We start from the raw sequence: 19463 nt of genomic DNA on the forward strand, positions 1-19463 counted from the left end.
TGAGAGGAGAGAGGGGAGCCCAGACGCCCTTCTCCTAAAAGCCCACCCCGATGCTGGGGTGGCCTTTGGCCTCCTTACATCCTTCAGAGGTTGCACCACTCACACAGAGCGTGGAAGATTCTCCATGATTGGGTCCTGTCCTCACTCCAGCCTGGTCTCCCATTACAGCCCCGCCTCGGGGTCTCTGTGTGCAGGCGCATGCCCTGCCCCCTCTAGCTCTTCTCAGCCCCTTTCAGTGGCCTGTCTGCGCCCGCATTCCTTACCCTGTGCTTTTGTTCACGCTTTTCTATCTTCCTGGAGGTAGTCATCTCCTTCCTACTCCTTTGTCTGTTTTCAGAGTCCTGGTCATCCATAAAGGCCCAGCTCCCCCGGCACCTCCTCTCTCAGCCTCCCCCTGCCCTGGAACACTCTTGTATACTTCCCAGTGGTGTGGCCTGAACGCTGTATGGGACTCATTTGTTTACACTTGTCTTCCAGCTACACAGGGAGCCCCTTGGGGGGAGGGGTCATGTTTTATTCATTTTTAAGTTCCTAGCTTGTAAAACAGAACTTGGCATGCATTCTTGTGTCCTCAGAAAAAAGGGAAGAAGGAGGATTCTTGTACGAATGAATCTGAATGTGCTTTCAAACTGTAAACCGTTGTACAAGTGTCAGTTATTGTGGTATCCATGGCGCCCAGTGTAACACGGCACTTGGAAGGCAGGTTTTCAAATAAAGACATGACCCTTTTCTGGAAAAGGTGGAGCAGTTGGAGAAACAGAAGGTGCTTCCTCCAAAATAAAGGCAAAAGTCTTGAAGAGGAGTTACAGCAAAAGACTTGGGGTTTGGATATGCTCACAACAGGAAGGAGCTAGAAAAGAGTAAACCATCAAATCAATAGGTAGGCCCTGCTGATGTGGCTTTACGGTTGAGCATCAACTTATGAACCAGGAGGTCATGGTTCAATTCCCAGTCAGGGCACATGCCCGGATTCTGGGCTCGATCCCAGTAGGAGGCATGCTTGATGTTTCTATATTTCCCTTTCCCTCTCTCTGAAATCAATTTAAAAAAATTTTTTTAATCGGTAGGTAGAATTTTGAAATGTGAGCAGGATTTATGAATGGAACCTTTTTGAATTTGAATCTGAATTCTTCCCCAGTTTCTACAGCATCTCTGCTGGATGGTTCCCCAGCCCAGGGCTTCTCTTCCTATCTATCATGAGGAACGTGTGTGTGTGTGTGTGTGTGTATGTGTGTGTGTGTGTTTTCCAATCTCCAATCAGCCACACACTGACACTTTTGAAAAATACAAGAATTAGTAGAAAACTAAAATAGAAGAAGTCAGACACTCAAAATACAAGTCCCAACTTATCATGAGACTCGACACATATCATTCTGTCAAAATGCTATGAAAGTTTCTACAGGCTTCCTCTCGATTTCTGCACTCACCTTGCAGCACATCAGTAACCAGCAGTTTAACCGGCTCCAGTAGCACCAAATTAGATTATCGCATATTTTCAGTAATAGACATTACAAGGAATGGAAGAGTTAATGAAGAGAGGACACTCATATACAAATATTATAATGGTGGAGATCTTAAAGGCATATACTGGTAGGAAAAGAAATACTTTAGGCAAAATTTAAAACTTTATAACAAAATTATCCAAATGGTGACAAGTTTGTGTGTGTGTGTCCCCAGAGTAGAGTAAATTATTGATCCTCTTGGAGAATAATTGTTTTCAATGCAAAAGTTTTAAGTTGGTCCTTCATTGTTCACAGTAAGGTGACAGTGGGTGCCAACATCAAGCCAATAAAATTAATAAGTGGCCAGACAGGCTCTAATACATTTTTCAGTGTCCTTGCTCTGTCGTTTGAGCACAGAATGAGCTGTTATTATCACTGAGCTGCAAACCTCTCATTTTGGCCTCAGATGATTACAGCTGCTCATGCAGTGCATGCTACAGTAGTTTTCAGGAACTGGTTTAGGGTTAAAGTATCATATTTAAAGGACTTAATTATGATCAGCAGGGGGAACAAGTTGTGGCCATAGCACTTTGATCTGTTTTCTAGAGTGGCCTGCAAAAATTTGGACTCGTAACGATCTATTTTCTCAACCATTTCAGAAAACAAGCAGCTTTTACAATCTAGTTTCTCTACCACAGACTCCGGAGTTTTGAAATGCTTTCAGTTGGCGATGGGCCATCATTTGTTGGAAGGGGGCCATGGTTCTTTGTCTCTCTCCCCAGATGAAATTCTTCAAGCCCCTTAACTCCATCTTTCCCTCACATGAAGAATGTAGCTTCAGGTTTCTGCAAATGAGCAAGCTTCGCACTTGAAGTGAGGAAAGGGATTGTTCGTTTTCTCATTAAACCCCAGTGCAGCCAGCCAGACGGAGCGGGCATGTGTCCGTCACCTTTGACCCTCCCTTTGTCCTGCCTTTTGGTGCTGATCATGCCCATTCATAGTCTCCTGATTTACTTTTTAAATTTCATACTCATCCATATCCTCCGGTTCTACCTTCTTAATTTCGTGTACAATTTGTCCTTTTAAAATATTGATCAAGCCCATTGAGGGTCAACCTATAAACCAGGAGGTCAAGGTTCAATTCCCGGTCAGGGCACATGCCTGAGTTGCAGGCTCAGTCCCCAGTGTGGAACGAGCAGGATGCAACCATTGATGATTCTCTCTCGTCATTGATGTTTCTATCTCTCTCTCCCTCTCCCTTCCTCTCTGAAATCAATAAAAATGTATTTTTTAAAATGTTGATCCAAGTATTAAGCAACTATCAAATATAACCATTCAGTACAAGTTAAATGTTAGCCCATCCTTTAGGACCATGTTCCACATATAATTTTATGAAAATATCGGTGAATACATGTCTTTGAAGCGTTTTGGTTTTTTATAGGAAATGTAGTTTAGTTTTCACATGTTCAAAATGCTATTACATCAATTCTAACTTCCTCAGCATTATTTGATACTAATTCTGTATCCTGTGTGGATACATAAGCCTCTTATAATTGTTCCATTCATAAAAGTAAGGAGACTGGGTCTTGGTATTGTGGGTTTTTAATGTCAACCGCACTTAAACCTTGTGAATCTAACTTCTTATTGAGATACTCACTTTCTTAAGAAGAACAGATGTTACCACCAAGCTTGTTTCTAAAAAAGTATGAACATTGGGGTTCATGCATGACAATGACCTTAATGCTAAGACACTCGAATGTTTAAAAGTTATTTGATGCCACTGAGAAATGTGCTCCTGAGAAAGTTAATGGTGAAACCCTGCCTGTTTTTCATCTGCCGAACATAAAGTGCAAGAGAGAATGACTGGCTTATTAAAAGAAAAGAAACAATTATCTGATGGTTCTTACATTTCAGTTTCCCCTTTGGCTAGCTGCATGTGAGTCCTGTTGTGTGTGTGCCTGGGCTTTGGAATGAGGCTATGGAGCTGGATTTTCACGTCCTGCCTGATTTTCACAGCGTTCCTTCCTCTCAGTGCTGGAGAAGCCCCTGTGACGTTTGGTAGACGGCCATGGTACATCGTTCAGCCCAGGGCCGGGATTGTATTTATTTTTTATTTTACGTTGTTTCAGCTGTTTTCACTTTTTTCTTTATTGTCTTCTTGCCTCCCACTGGGTTCTTTTTGCAAGCACTGCCCGGGGAAGGAGAATGCTCCGCTGTGAACTCTTTAGCCCAGGGGGCGGGAAGGAGCTTCCCTCTCTCAGCGGTTCCAATAGCTTCTAAGCCGAGTGCATTTAACCCACTGTGGTCTGAGCCCCGGTTAGCTCTGTTTGCAGCTATTTCTATGTTAAAACAAATTCATTCATTTCAAAGTTTTCCATGGGTCATTAACATAGCCTATTAGATAGCCTGAATTATGTGCTTTAAAATAAAAAGTTGTGTGTGTGTGTGTGTGTGTCTGTCTCTGTGTGTGTGCATGTGTGTGTGTATAAATTGGTATTTGGAGAATTTAGTTCTATAACAACTGAGTTCTTTCTAATTTAAAGGTTATGTTTAAATCAACTCTGTCACTTTTTTTCCAGTTTCATTAAGATATTATTCACACACACACAAAAGATGTAATTGACATATAACATTGTATTAGTTTAAGGTGTACAACATATATATAGTGTTATGGTATGTTAACTAATGCCATGTGTTAACTAAACACAATAAGTTTAGTTAACATCCATCACCTCACAGAGTTACAAATTATTTTTCTCGTGATGAGAAATTTTAAGATCTGTATTTCTGGCTTTTCACTGTATGGATTTTGGAGTATCTTTGACCATATCATGATGTCATATCATTCAGGGAAACAGCAGATGATGTTTTTATGTCAGAACTCTGATATTATTGGTAACTTGTTATTATATTACCCATCTAGGGAAGCTCTAATGCATTTGGAGGTCGGAGTAGATAATTAATGTAGATGACACTCTCTTTGGTCAAAATCCCCATTCTATGACTATGTTAAGTATGATCATCATCAGTAAAAGAGAGACTCTGTATTTTCATAGTAGAGTTAATGAGCACATTAGTATAATAATTACCTAAAACTGATGTGAAAGATACATCTTGCAAACTCAAGATGATTTGCAGAAGGACAGCAATGTTTGACATCCTTTCCTTGATTTCCTAGGATTACCTTGACTGCATCAGGGACCAAACCAAACTTCCTCTGGGAACAGAAGAAAGATCAGCCCTTTTTGGAAACATCCAGGATATCTACCACTTCAATAGGTAAGTCAATACGCCAAAGATTGTTCTCACACCAGGACATTATAAATGTCTCTCAAATGAATGTGGGCCTAAGAAAACATCTCCGCAGTCGCTGATTTGACTTCATAAAGTGTGTGGGCTCTCATGCCATGAAGTCTTCCCCCTGGAAGTATTCTTGTCCCGCATTTACTCAATATCCTGTCCCACTCCATCGCCCTGGCTCAGAGGAGAGACCTGTTTGCCCTGACACAGCAGCGGCATCTTCCTTCCACACCATGATGTGAACCAAGCATCCAAAAACCCACGCTGGCTTCATCTGCAGCGTCCCACCTCCACTGCACTTTCTGAAAATTTCTTCTGGCTAGGGAGTGGGCAGGACACCATAAACACACAATAAATACTTGAAGTTATTTATATATGAATTCATATTCGCTAATAATGAAAGTTAAAAGTGATTGATTTAACTCAAACATGTATTAAGTACCTACTATGTAGCAGGCACTGGGCTTACTGGTAGACCGTGTTCATAGTAAACAAGGCAGACGGAGCCGAAGGAGCTGGGCAAACATCAGTTATTGAAACGGAGTGTGATACTTTTTGGAAGACCAGGTAGTAGGCAGGTTAACCACAGATGGTTTCCAGAGTATCTGGGTTTGCTTCTCAGCTGAGCCATGGATATATCCTTTGGTGAGTCTTTAATGGAGTAGAATAAACAATGTCCTCAGTTCAAGTCTTTGCTCAACTCTTTCTATCTCAAAGCACTTACTGGGCGCCCCACACACATCTTACCTGCTCTGCTCTTTCTTTCTCTCCCAGAATTCAGCAATTTCGAACATACAATATGATTGACTTTAAGGATACGTCTCTTGTTTCTCTTTTTTCCCACCCCACTCGCAGAACACTCCCTGAGGGCAGGGATCCATGTGTTGTTGTTTTATACTGCCTAAGGCCTGGCCCATATGGGCATCCGAACTTTTGTGGAATGAATGAATGAATGAATGAATGAATAGAAACAATAAGAATATCTATCTCATATGGTTACTGTGAAGCTTCAGTGAGCTGATCCACCTAAAGAGCCTAGCTCACGGCCGACACAGAAGAAACACCAACATATTAACCAGTGATGACATTGACTGTGTTATAGTAAATCCCATTGTGAAGTTCTACTGTGTCCTGTCATCGTGTGACTCAACCCCAGTGCAAATGACAAATCGCCCCTTTTCATGTTGAAATTGGCATATGTGAGCTCTTTGAGGGCAGGATCCACGTCTCCTTTGCCACCTGTGAGTCCCTCACCCCTAGCACAGCCTGGCCTCTGGGAGACATGCCAACTGAATTGCATCAACTCATCCTTCAAATCTGAAAACCTGAGCTGTCAATAATATCAGTGTTGCAACATCTCTGTCGTATGATTCAGTAAACCTTGAAACCCAGTTTGCATGTTCCAAGACAGTGGTTCTTGACCTGGAATACTCACTAGATGGAATCATCTGGAAGCCTTTTTTTTCTTTTTACTTTTGTTCTTCAATATGGTAGCTCCTACCTCCAGAAATGCTGGTTAGTTAGGCTGGTGTGGGGCCAGGGCATCAGGAATTTTTAAAAGGTCCTCAGATGTTTGTAATGTGCACCATGGCTGAGAAACACTGTCTAGATCAAATAAACACAGTAATAAGAAAATAGAGAAAGGACAATAAAGAGCTGAACTAGGGAGTGTAGAGTCCACGTGTTCATGGAATGTGTTGGTGTTAGAGCAACCCCCATGTTGCAGTCTCTGATGGTAAAACCCTCCGAGCCTTCCAGAACCCACCCATGGCCCTGGAACCTGGGAGGAGAGAGGAGGCCTAGATGCTGGGAGGCCGCTGGCCCACACCTCCCTGTGGTCTGGCTGTAAGCTGATGGCAGTGACTTTATCTAGTGCTTACTTCAGAGGCCACACAGCTTCATGTGTGTGATCCCCTCGCATGCCTCCTCTGGGCCTCTCTGACTCCAGACCCATTGTGGTGTGATCCGGGAAGGGTTTTCCACTTCCTGCAGTTCAAATCTTCATGTGTCTTCTCATGTAAAGAAAGATCAGGATGGAGTGGCCGCCTGCGTTGGCAACATGGGGCCTTGGCCGTGGAGCCCCGACTGCAGCAGCTTAAAGACTGAGAAGACCTTTCTAGTCCTGAATTGGTTCCCTGCTCTCTTCCCTTTGGCCTTCTCTCAGCGAGGAAGTCAGACGTGTCCAAAAGAACCCGAATCAGAGTAATGAGTGCCCGGATGATATGCGAGGCATCCGTGCAGTGACACAGTTATGTGACCGTGTTCGTGCCTGTCCCTTCTGCAGATCACATTTACACAGCCCCTGCACATGCATTACCTCATTTCATCCTCTTAGCTCTCCGAGGGAGACCAGATGCACATCTTAGAGACTGGGTACCCACCTGTAGACGAGGAATCAGTGGTACTGTGTAGAAAGACCTTTGCTCCAGGATGTAGAGCTAGAAACCCAGCCGAGCCTATTTTGAATTGTCAAATCTCTATTGATGGTATTTTTGTTATTATTATTATGACTAGAGGCCCGATGCATGAAATTTGTGCAAGGGCCTTGGCCCCAGCCCCCGTCCGCTGCCGCAGCAGCTCGGGGGCGGGGGGGGGGGGGCTCTGCTGCCTCTGCCGCCTCTGCCACAGCCCCCACCTGCCACTGCCACAGCCAGGGGCCTCTACCGCCTCTGCCAAGGCCCCCGCCTGCTGTGGCTTTGTCTGGAAGGAAGGATGTCTGGAAGGACATCAGGTCTAATTAGCATATTACTCTTTTATGATAGGTTATTATTATTTCATTATTGTTATTTTCAAGAATATCTTCTTATTAAACTTTTACAGTTGAGTTGTCTATACTATTATTTCCCTATTCACTTCTTTTTTCTTTCTCTTAAATCTGGAGTCTAAATTTAGAGCTCAGATGTCTTTGCTATTATATTTGGTTAAATAAGAGTATGGATGAGACTTTTCATGTGAATGCCTCTTATGAATCCTTTATTATAAACCACCCCACATCAGTTGATTTCAAAGACACAACTATCCAGCAAATCTATGGTTGGGGTTTGAAATAATTTTAAAGTTTCTATTATTAGTTCAGGTCTAGGTTTTTCAACATCATATAATATTATTGTGACCAACTAAGCAAGTTTTTAAATCTGTAAAATTAAAGAGGCCAAAAAGAAAATGGTTTTATACTGGCCTGAACATTTCAACTGACTAGATTTTGTTTTTCAGGAAATATTTCCAAAATACAGAAAAGCATAGAGTACTATGGTAAACACCCATGAACCATCCCTGCTCTATCAAAGCCTTTCCTTGTGCCATATTTGCTTTAGAAATTCTTTAAAGCATAACAACATTACAAATAATGTTGAAGCACCATGAGTACTCCTCCCAACTGCATTTCCCTCTGGGGAGAATGGCACAGTGATGGTAAACCAGTTCTCCAGGCCGAGGACAAGGGAGGGGAACCTGAGATTGACCGTGTTTGCCAATTCCTGTGGTGCAAACACTCCCACCCCAGCAGATTTCAAGCTCCTAACAAGACATCACTGAACATGGAATTAGGAATTAATATGCAGAATTGGCTCTGGCAAGCCAGTATAATTTGGCTTAATATGTCACTATAACTGTAACTGCTATCCAAGGCTGGGTGTTTCATTCCCAAGTATGATTTTGTTGCCAGGACTATATGTGTAAGCATTTATTTAAACTATGTAACATGCTTTCACTCATTTCAAACATAGCATAAAGCATGTCAGTTTTTACAAATCTTTTTCACTCAACGTTTTTAAGATTCATAGCTCTACTTTGTTTATTTTAACTGCTGCGTACTATTCCACTGGGGGAATACATTACTTTGCCTTTTGTCGATTACAGTAAGACCCAGCATCTTTTCTTGTTTATTGGCCCATATCCATTGCTTATCTGTCTGTCGGGATGTTTCTTTTCCATGTTGTTGTATAGGAGTTATTGATGAATTCTGGCTGGTGATCTTTGGAGATTATGTGAGCTGCAAATTATGTCCTCGTATGAGACTTGTTTTTTTAACTTTCATTATGGTTTCTTTGAAAAGAAGTTGTATAATTCATAAGTTTGACTACACTAAATAAATATACTTTTTATAGTATGTGGGTTTTGTGTTGTGTTTAAAAAATTATCTCCTGTTCTCAGTTCATAAATTTATTTTTCCCGTAGAGTCTTAAAATCTTGCTCTTTATATATATATATCTTTAATCTAACTAAAATTGATAGAAGTATGGTATATGCTAGGAAACCCAGATTCTTATTGGCAAATGGCTAGCCAGTGGTCCCATCACCACTGGTTGAAAATGCACCCTCTCCATGCTGATGTGTAGTTCTGCATTCTTCCCAAGTCAGGTTTGCATGTACGCGTGGGTCTGTGGCCGGGATCTGTACTCTGTTTCGTTGGCCTATTTCAGTGGTCGGCAAACTCACTGGTCAACAGAGCCAAATATCAACAGTACAACGATTGAAATTTCTTTTGAGAGTCAAATTTTTTAAACTTAAACTTCTTCTAACGCCACTTCTTCAAAATAGACTCGCCCAGGCCGTGGTATTTTGTGGAAGAGCCACCCTCAAGGGGCCAAAGAGCCGCATGTGGCTCGCGAGCCGCAGTTTGCCGACCGTGGGCCTATTTGATTATCCCTGCCCCATATCACATGTCCTAATTATTAAGCCCACATTGCTCTTCTTCAACATTGGCTTAGCTTTTCTTGACTCTGTGCACTCGCAAATTCAATGAAGAACTCTGTTGGGATTTTTATTGACTTTGCATTAAATTTATACATTAATTTTGGCAGAATTGACATCTTTACAATATTGAGTCATCCCATCCATAAACATAATCTCTTTAATCAAGCCTTTTCAAATGTTCTGTAATAATGTTTTATAATTTATCCATCATTTTCATACATGTCATTTTAAAATTTTCTATTTTTTAATTGGTTGTTATTGTCATCTAGTAATGCTTTTGATTTTTATATGTTGATAATGTATCCAACTGACTTTCTAAACTTTCCCATTAGTTATAATAGTGGTTTATAGATTTTATTTTTTTTCTACGCAGACAGTGGTATCTGAAAATGAGTATTTTTTTTTTGTCTTCCTTTACAATTCTACCCCTTGTGTTTTTTTCTTGTCTTAATTACTTTGACCAATTCCTACCACATAATGTTGGTAAGATGTTGACATCCTTATCTTTTTTTTACATTAGCAGGAATGCTTTAACTGTTTTACCATTAAGTATGATGTTTGCTCTGAGATTTAGATAAACATTTCTTCCTATTTTACTGAGATATTATTGTGAATTAATATTGGATTTTATAGAATGCTTAATATGCCTCTAAGAAAATTAGCATATGATTTCTTTCCTGTTCATAATGTGGTAAATTATATTAATAGGCTTTCTGATTTGAATCATACATATATTACTGGAATAAACCTATCTGGTCATGATGTTTTATATATTTATACACTGATAAGTTTGATTTGTTTGTATTTTTTAAAGAATTTTTTCATTCATGTTCATAAGCGACTATTGCATATCATTCTTTCCTTGCACTGTCATTGTTCAGTGTTGGCATATAACTAAATTTAAACTTTATTTCGTAAGTATTCCAACATGAAATGTTTTGGGACACAATTGAGACTTCATTTTTGTTTTCTTTTTTATGCCAAAATCTCCCTTAATCTCCTAAACCCTTTGATATCTTAGATATTTAAGTTTCTGGTTTGATGTCTGGAAGAAATCTCCATGGTCAGGAAACTAGGTCAGTCAAAACACACACACACACACACACACACACACACACACACACACACACCACTTTCCCCATTTTAAGTTGCCCCCAAAATCCCTAAAACTTTATGTCATTAATCTCTATACCACTAGACTTATGCTAACTAAAGAAGAAATGTCAACTACTATATACAGCATCACTCTCTTGGAATAGAAGAGAGTTATCTAAACTGTAACTTGAATCTTTAAGAATAAAGAATGAGAGTCCTGGCTAGGCTGGCTCAGTTGATTAGAGTGTCGTCCTACACGAAAACGTTGTGGGTTTGATTCCCGGTCAGGGCACATACCCAGGTTGCGTATTTGATCCCCAGTTGGGGTGTACATGAGAGGCAATGGATTGATGTTTCTCTCTCACATCAGAGTTTCTCCCTGTGTCTCTCCTTCTCCCTTCCTCTCTAAAGTAAAACAATAAAATATAAAAAAATAAAGAGTGAGGAAATAGAAACCATTTCACCATATTGAATTCTTTTTTTAATTATATTTTAGCAAATTAAAATCATCAGAGCTCCCTTCTTTCTTCAAAAGATGGAGTAAAAATATCCTTTTTCCTTCAGCTCATCTTCAATACCTACGTGAACTCACTACTGTGTGTAAAACGCTGGGCTAAGTCTAGTGGTATAGAGATTAATGGCACCATGGATAGCAGAGGCAGTAAGTCATATAATCAAGAAGTGAACAAAATGCTTGGGGAACTCTGAGGAACACGCAATTAATTTTATCTGGAGGAGCTAGTGAATGCTTCACAGAGCAAATACCATACTCGTATATCTTACAACAAAAAAGGATTGGGGCCATGCTTTTTTTTTCTCCCTTGAAATGTAATTTAGAAGATGAATCATGGGATACAGATCACAATAAGGCAAGGAAAAGTGGGGGCAGTTCTCTTTTCTTTCGGTGGATTTTCATGCCACCACAATGTCTTTAACTTCTGCTCAGTGGTGGAAATATTTTTACCCACAGACTTCTTTCATGTGAACTTTTCAAGGCCAGTGCTAATGTACCAGTAAAATGAATGGCACATTTAGTACTGTTAATCTCACCTGGTTTTCCGCTCCCACATGTGCCCCTGTGATGCCATGACCTACTTAGGTGGGTGGGGAAAGGAGGTGGCTGCTGCGTCTATTGCAGACCGGAAGGGGAGAGGCGGCGTTCCCGAATCTCGTGCAGTGTGAGGCAGTCCAATCTTCAAGGTCAAAAAACTGTTCCCAACTTCAAGTTCACATCAGTGGTCAGAGAAAATTCTGTGTGTAATACGTTCTGCAAAAGAGAACAGTGTTTTCTCTAATTTCCCATCCAAACCAAGAACTTGAACCCAAGTGAAAAATCGTATTTTCTTCTTTATAGCCCTACTCAAAAAGGAGAAAATATATGGAGCAGTTACTCGGGGAAAAGGGAAAAGACCCCAAACCTGAATGTAGGATGACTCTAATTTTAGTTTTGAGAACAAAACACAACCCGTGAGTCACCCCTTCCTGCTAATGTCCACGTGGAGCTGCTCATTAGTTGCACCGAGGCAATGAGAAACCTGGCCCCACCCCGCCAGGCTGTAACTCGAGGGACCGCCCGGCTTCCCGTCTTTATGGAGTGTCTGCAGGGGCTGCTATACCATGTCCCATGGCCCCATCTGCGTGCCCTTAGTACGTGGCACATTTATGTTATAGTTAGTCCTCTTTTTGTATCTCCCACACTCCCTGTTGTTCATTAAACCCCAGCCACAGGGCTTCCTTTCTATACTTCCCTTAAGCACACACCAAGTTCCTTCTGTCCTGGACTCACAACCAGTTTCTTAAATGTCTTTCTCTGATAGTCCTCCCTACGCTCAAGTATCACCCTCCACGACTACTCCAACACCCTTCCACCCTCACCCAGCCTCCGGTGCCCTCCATCACGTCACCCTCTTTATGTTTCATATCTTATAGTACAATGCCATATTATTACTTTCACATTTCTTATTAAGTGATAAGATGCTATGGTGTGTGAATTTCTCCTGTAATTTCATTTAGGGATTAGTTTTTAGCAAGATGGGTTTTTAATATTTGATTTTTTTGTATAAGAATACTTGACATGAGCCCTAACTGGTTTAGCTCAGTGGTTGAGCATCAGCCTGCGGACTGAAGGGTCCTGGGTTTGATTTCCGATCAGGGCACATGCCTGGGTTGCAGGTTCAATCCCCAGTAGGGGGTGTGCAGGAGGCAGCCAATCAATGATTCTCTCTCATCATTGATGTTTCTATCTCTCTCCCCCTCTCCCTTCCTCTCTGAAATCAATAAAAATATTTTTTAAAAAAAGAAGAATACTTGACATGAGATGTACCCTCTTAACAAATTTATAAGTGTACAATACATTATTGTTCACTTGGGTACAATGTTGTACAGCAGGTCTCTAAGACCTGTAACTTGAATCTTTATTACTCATCTTGTTTAACTGAAACTATATGTCCGTTGACCAGCAACTCCTCCATTTCCCACACCCCCAGCCCCTGGCAACCACCATTCTACCAACTCATTCTAGGAGTTTGACTATTTTAGATTCCTCATATAAGTGGAATCATGACAGTATTTGTCTTTCTGTGACTGGCTTAATTCGTGTAGCATATGTCCTCAAGTTTCATACATGTTAGGACATATTGCAGAATGTGCTTATTTTTTGAAGGCTAAATAACATTTCATTGTATGTATGTTCCACAGTCTAGATTTTTTATCCATTCTTGGACGTTTAGCTTGTTTCCACATCTTGACTTTGTCTTTTGTTTGTTTGTTTTGAGCTTTACTCGTTGTTATTTAATTATTTTCTTTGACTTTGTGTTAACAGTTGGCAAGGAACATGGGAGTGCTCATGTCTCTTCAATATCCTGATTTCAATTCTTTTGGATAAATGCCCCAAAGTGGAATTGGTGGATCATATGGTAGCTCCATTTTTTATTTTTTAAGAACCTCCATACTGCTTTCCATAGTAGCGGCACCATTTTGTATTCCCACTAGCAGTGCACACAGGTTCCAGTTCCTCACATCCTTGCCAACATGTGTTGTCTTTTGTTTGATGTGTTTTTTAGTTATTCAGTTATTAACTCTATCACCCCTGATGAGAACATCGTCACCATGTGACAGGGCCTTGGTCTGTGTTCTTTACTCTCTAATCCCAGTGTCTATAACAGTGCCCGACACGGGATGCTTTCAGTAATTACTATGTTGCGTGGAGAGCAAGCAAGGTGGTGGGCAACTATATCAGGATGATAATCCTGGTGACAAGGGAATGAGCGGATTCCCATTACGTCCTCCTTACTATTCCCATTTTTTCTGTGTTTATCCTATTTTAGAAAAGAGTTGGAAAGGAGAGCTGGCCAAGTGACTCAAACAAGGCCTCCCACGTAGGCAGGTACCGTGCTGCAGGCACCATGATGCAGAGTCTAGCCCTCATTTTTCTCAAGTCAATCAGGAAACAAATCCTTCAATCCATGCATTTATAATATAGTACAGAACTGGCATTTGGAGCCCTGACACTAATGCCAGCCATGGCCATTAATTATTAGCTGTGTGACCTAGGGTAAACCACCTCCTTTTGAAGGAGCCATGGTTTCCTCACCTTAAAATTAGGGGTTGGGACTGGAAGGTATCTGAGCAACCTCCCAGATCTGTGGTTCTTAAGCAATTAGCACCAGTTATTCATTTACCTGTGAGCTTTACCGAGAGCCTGGGCGGGTCCCCTAAGACACTTCCTCCTGCCAGCAAGTCAGCTGTGGAGATGAAATTAAAGCTGCCAGGAGAGCTTGATGAGCATAACATTTAGAACGCAAGGAGTTAACTGTTGTCAAGGAGTATTTCTATTAAGCTATGAGAAGTGACATGATGAATTCTGCTCAAAATTCTTCTGTGCCCAGAAAGAGGATTAATATTGAAAGACTGGACACAAAACCCACATCCAAAGCACGGCATCCTCCGGGAATGGGAGCACTGGACCAGACGCATGGCTTCTTCAGCTATTCTTTTTCTTCAGCCTTTTATCTCCATCCAGTGTTTAGGTCCCAATGATTAGATTTCAACTGTCTTTAATTTACTCATACCCATCTTTTTATAAAATATATTTTTTGAATTTTTATAAGAGTTTATTTGAGCCAAACTGATGACATAGACTAGGGAGCAAAATCTCAAATGCTCCTATAAAAAATATTGATATAAATATCAGAACTCTATTTTCCAAACTAAAAATAATATAACAAAGGGAATGTGTTTATGACAATATTAGCAAAGAATTTTCAAATTGGGACTCTCCTGAAATCATACATTTGGTAAAAGATCCTTTCAAAGTGCAAGATAGACCAATAGATTTCAAAGTAATGGTATAGTTTAGCACGTTGGTATACTTTTAGACTCCACCAAACCCCTAAGAAACTACGACTTGTTGAGTTTCAGTATAATATCCAAGAGAGAGATCCCCCCCTTATCTGAAAGGCTATTAAAATATTCCTCCCTTTTCTAATGACATATGTGTGTGAGGTGGGACTTTCCACTATATACTTCAACCAAGATAACAGATTGCAGTAGATTGAACCCAGAAGCAGAGATGAGATTCTATCTGGGTTAAGGTAGACATTAGAGATTTGCAAACATTTAAAACAATGCTACTCTTCTCACTAATTTTTTTTGGTTTTATAAAATCTATTTTTCACAGAAATTTATGTTAACATAATTATATTTATTATGAAATGAATTGGTGGATTTTTTAAATTGTTTTAATTTTTAATATAGAACATAACAATAGATAGAACCCACATAAATATCTCTTCAGAGCGTAAGAAGGCTCTAACACGAGGCGCTGCCTGGGAGCGAGCGCGGTTCTTCTGCACAGAGTTTGCGGCCAGCTCTGAGGTGTCTCACCTTCAAACAGAAATTGACCAAAAGAAGATCCCGGATATTTGGTGAGAGCCTCGAACATGAATGACAGAAGCAAACGTGATCAGAGAGAAAGGAGCTCGGCCGAAACCAAGGAGCAGGAACAAAAAGTCCAAAATAGTAATGACACTATCATCCTTGGAGAGCAAAGGTTTTACATCCTTAAATAAGAACAGACACATAGGAAGAACTTTCTTTAAAAAAGAAAAAAACATCTGAAATGGTATCTAAGAAACAAGGTTTCCAACACAGGCGCTGGGGTGAAGGGCGTCCTCAGGATGGTGTTGGGGAGACGCTGAGGGCCGCCTTTCCAGATGGGAGCGGGAGGACAGAGGGGACCAGCAGGTTGTCACCAGAAAAGAAGGCACCAATAGATGACCTGATGTTTGCACACAGTGAGACGAGAGTTATACTCTGGCGAAAAGTTTAAGGATAAATTAGTAGTGTGTACTTAGACACAAAGGAGAGAGAGAGAGAGAGAAAGAGAGAGAGAGAGAGAGAGAGAGAGAGTTTTAACGCCAGGGCAAACATGGTTATATAAGAAAGGAAATGTAATTATGGTGTCCTGCAAGGCTCATGAGAATAATATTTAAAATGTAATAATATCTAAAAATGTAAGCTCTGACTTTAATCAAATTTCATAACAGAACTCATTGAGAAGATGGGAGGTGGGCATGTTTAGGGAAATTCAGAAGTAAATACAATGCAAAACTGAAAATAATGAAAATGTGGCATCAGCATGTTTAGAAACATGGGTACATACAGCAGACACAGCTACAGCGGCACATGCTTCTAGATAGTGGCAATTGAAGGTGGGAAACAGAACGCAAGGCTATTTAAGTTATTAAACATGTGCACAGCTAATTAAAATAAACACTCAATATAGTAAAATATGTATTAATACAGCAATGCAATATGGAAATGCATTAACATTTACACTGAGAATGCCTTTTGACCCAGCAATTCCATTTGTAGAATTTTATCCAACTATGCGAAATTAGTTAAATGAATTATGCTATTTTTACCCAATGAAATATCATGCTGTTACTTCAAATAAGGAATTATTTAAAAAATAATATAAATTTACATCTAAGAAAAGACCTTTTCTTCTTTAGCATATCTTTCCTCTAGAGTACAATCTTTGTTTAAAATTTTATATTTGTTAGTGTGATAGAATGTCCGACTCTTCCAATGGATTCCAAGCTCCAGGAGACCCAGGCCAGAGACCATATCTCGGTTTGCTCACTGATGTATTTGCTCTTGGTGCTTGCACAGTCTCTGGTGTGTGGAACGCTGTTTGATGAATGAATGAGTGTGTGTGTGAGCACCCACGGCGACAGTAAGAAACACCTGGAAGACAAAAATGTTGGGAGAGTTACAGATCAGACCAAAGTTTAAATTCCTGTTCCCTCATGACCTTGGAAAGTCCCTATTTAAGCCTCGGCTATAATGACAGTAGGTCCTCAGTTATCCAATTAAGTGATTCCTCGTAAAGGCCATATAAATGTTTAAACGTCTAAGGTATGTAAAATGTCCTCCACCATAAAACTACAGTCTAATATTTCCTTTTTTGTTTGTTTGTTTATTAGTGAACTTTTGCAAGATTTGGAAAACTGTGAAAATGACCCTGTGGCCATAGCAGAATGTTTTGTGTCCAAGGTAAGCGGGGTTCGTTTTTCCGGGCCAACAGCACAGATACAGAGTACGAATTGTTTTCATTTTACTGTAAAAATGACTTGTTTGTTTCGTGGTGGGTGAAGTTAGCCACTAATCTCACTCTGGCTTCTTTCTTTTTTTTTTTTTTTTGTTTTTTTTTACCAACAAGGGGAAAAATAGACTTTCCCCAGTAAGTTAGGAAATATTAACTTAGTAGTTGTCCTGGAATTTGTATAGCAATTGTATGATGTTACTCGTCTTTCGTAGAGAAAAACTAAATTTGGGGAAATTAGGAAAGAGAAGAATGTTAGAAAAATAAGTAATTGTAAAATACCACCAGACCACTTAGACTATAAATATTTTATGTATAACATATAGGGCACTAGCCGAGGCTACACAATTATCATTTAGGGGCTAAAGAGAAGCGGAATTCATCTCTGCCATCGTAACAATGTATTCTTATTTTCCTACATTTTTCTTAAGCTGCATTGATGGTTTAGAAAAACACAAGGAAAGGCATTTGACTTTTAAAGCTTAAATGGCAGTTGGTGCGTACTCTGTGCCCCAGATAGGAGACAGAATTCTGAAACATACAAGGCAACCCTTCCAACATTATTTTCTGGACGTTACATATAGAATCCGATCGTAAATTTCTCTGAAAAATTCAACAGCTTTTGTTTGGAAAACCTCTAGCAGAAATTGTTTTGCAGCAAAACCCTGTGTGATTTCTGCAGTTGTTTTGTGTCCAAGGTAAGCGGAGTTCGTTTCATAGGTACAAAGCGTTAAGCAAAGCTCAGTGCTTTGGGATCAACCAAGAATTAGCACCTCTTTTCAAGCTCCAGAGTCTAATGCAAGTCCAATGGGGACTCGGAGGTGTCCCCCCCAGCCTGACCTGGCTCCGTGCTTGCCCCCACGGGGTCATGTGTGACGGCTGCAGATCCATCCAGTGGCTTTGGACCCAAGCATAGCACTCTGCATTTTATTGCACTGAGGTTCCTTAAAGGCAGCTGACAGCCTTGTATAGAAAACACTCCTGACTTGGTGGGTGGGTGTGGGTGTGGGCGTGTTAACTTGTGAAATGTCTGTGCACACATGGAGGCACACAGTTCTTTTCACAAGTGGCCTGTGTCGTAATTAATTCTCCTAAAGGGTGGGAATATGAAAAAGAGGAGGAAAATGAAAGCAGGAGAAATGGGTCAAAAGATATGCCAAGTATATCAAAGGAGATATGTTAAAGTAACCGCAGCACATAAACAACATATCGAGGCTTTTGGAGACGTTGGGGCTTTTACTGGTAACTGTAATCACAAGTTGATTAAAGACGGTCCAGCATATGCTTAGCTCCGGCTTAATTATTCACATAAAAGTCTGTTTATGGGCCACGTTGCCAACTCCCAGATCTCATTTTTCATTGTAATAGTGCCAGGTTTAATTAGAAGACCGACTCGGCAGTCCACACGCTCCCATGTGAGCAGGGAACTGTGAGGGGGTGTTGGGTCCTGGCACGACCTGCCCTTCACTCAGCACCCTGACATTTAGAAGATGCTGCGTTTTCTGAAGCGCACGCAGCTGCTCAGCTCCGGGAGGACGGAAAATTGCTTTAATTGAGGAGCCATTAATGAAAGAGGCAAAGCTGGCGGTTGACTTGGGCTTTCATCTGAAGCACTGGGGCCTGCACAGATTCACCTTTGACCTCCCGCTTGTGGTCTGAGTAGGTTACAGGAATCCCTGCTGACAGCCGGAGAGCCAGCGGGCAGGTCTCAGCTGCTGCTCCCCATAGAGCAGAGTGCAGAGGCCTTTCTCCCGAGGGACGGAGATGAAGGTCCCTCCTGGCAGGCCAGGCTACCTCCCGGCTGAGCATTTGTCTGCTCGCAGGACTCTAGAAGCACCCAGAGCAGGCTTACCTCCATTTCCTGCCTTTCCCTCCACCCTCATTTCTATCCCTTATCTGGACTGTGACCTGGGCTGACCCTGGGTTATGTTTAGCAAGGAGACAAAGTTTGTCTTCAGAGATCCAACGCCCCTATTAGCCTCCTCCTCTCCCTGGATGCCTGGCCTTGCTCCCATTGCTGCCTTTCTCCCTCCAGTGCCTAGATATGCACACGTGTGCACACCCCCCACACACACTTACTGAACGTATCCCCCAGAAATGCTGACATCCCATATTCGTATCAGGCCAATGTCACCTTGCCCATGTGCTCTTTACAAATGAAACCTTCCTCATTGTGTCCAGGGAAACTTTGTCTAATAAAAAATTTTAAACCTAATCCTACTTGAGTTTATCAGAAAGGATTCTAAATAAAAATTCCTTTTAAATCAGAAAAAAAAATTTTTATTTAAACCATTGAAGTTCTAAAAGGTAAAATAAAAGGCACT

General features: G+C 40.9%; 1 protein-coding gene across 3 annotated transcripts in view; it reads left to right on the forward strand.

The window, feature by feature from the left end:
- The window catches only part of PLEKHG1 (pleckstrin homology and RhoGEF domain containing G1), a 71599-nt gene that overhangs the window by 17783 nt on the left and 34353 nt on the right, over positions 1-19463 (forward strand). For 2 of the 3 annotated variants that reach the window (XM_008158592.3, XM_054722478.1), the window contains exons 2-3: positions 4621-4721; positions 17021-17090. In XM_008158592.3, the coding sequence (XP_008156814.2) occupies positions 4621-4721; positions 17021-17090 (171 nt within the window). The remainder of the gene's footprint in view (positions 1-4620; positions 4722-17020; positions 17091-19463) is intronic. The other variant, XM_054722479.1, reaches the window with a different exon arrangement.

Source organism: Eptesicus fuscus, chromosome 10, assembly GCF_027574615.1.
Source record: "Eptesicus fuscus isolate TK198812 chromosome 10, DD_ASM_mEF_20220401, whole genome shotgun sequence".
Lineage (NCBI taxonomy): Eukaryota > Metazoa > Chordata > Mammalia > Chiroptera > Vespertilionidae > Eptesicus > Eptesicus fuscus.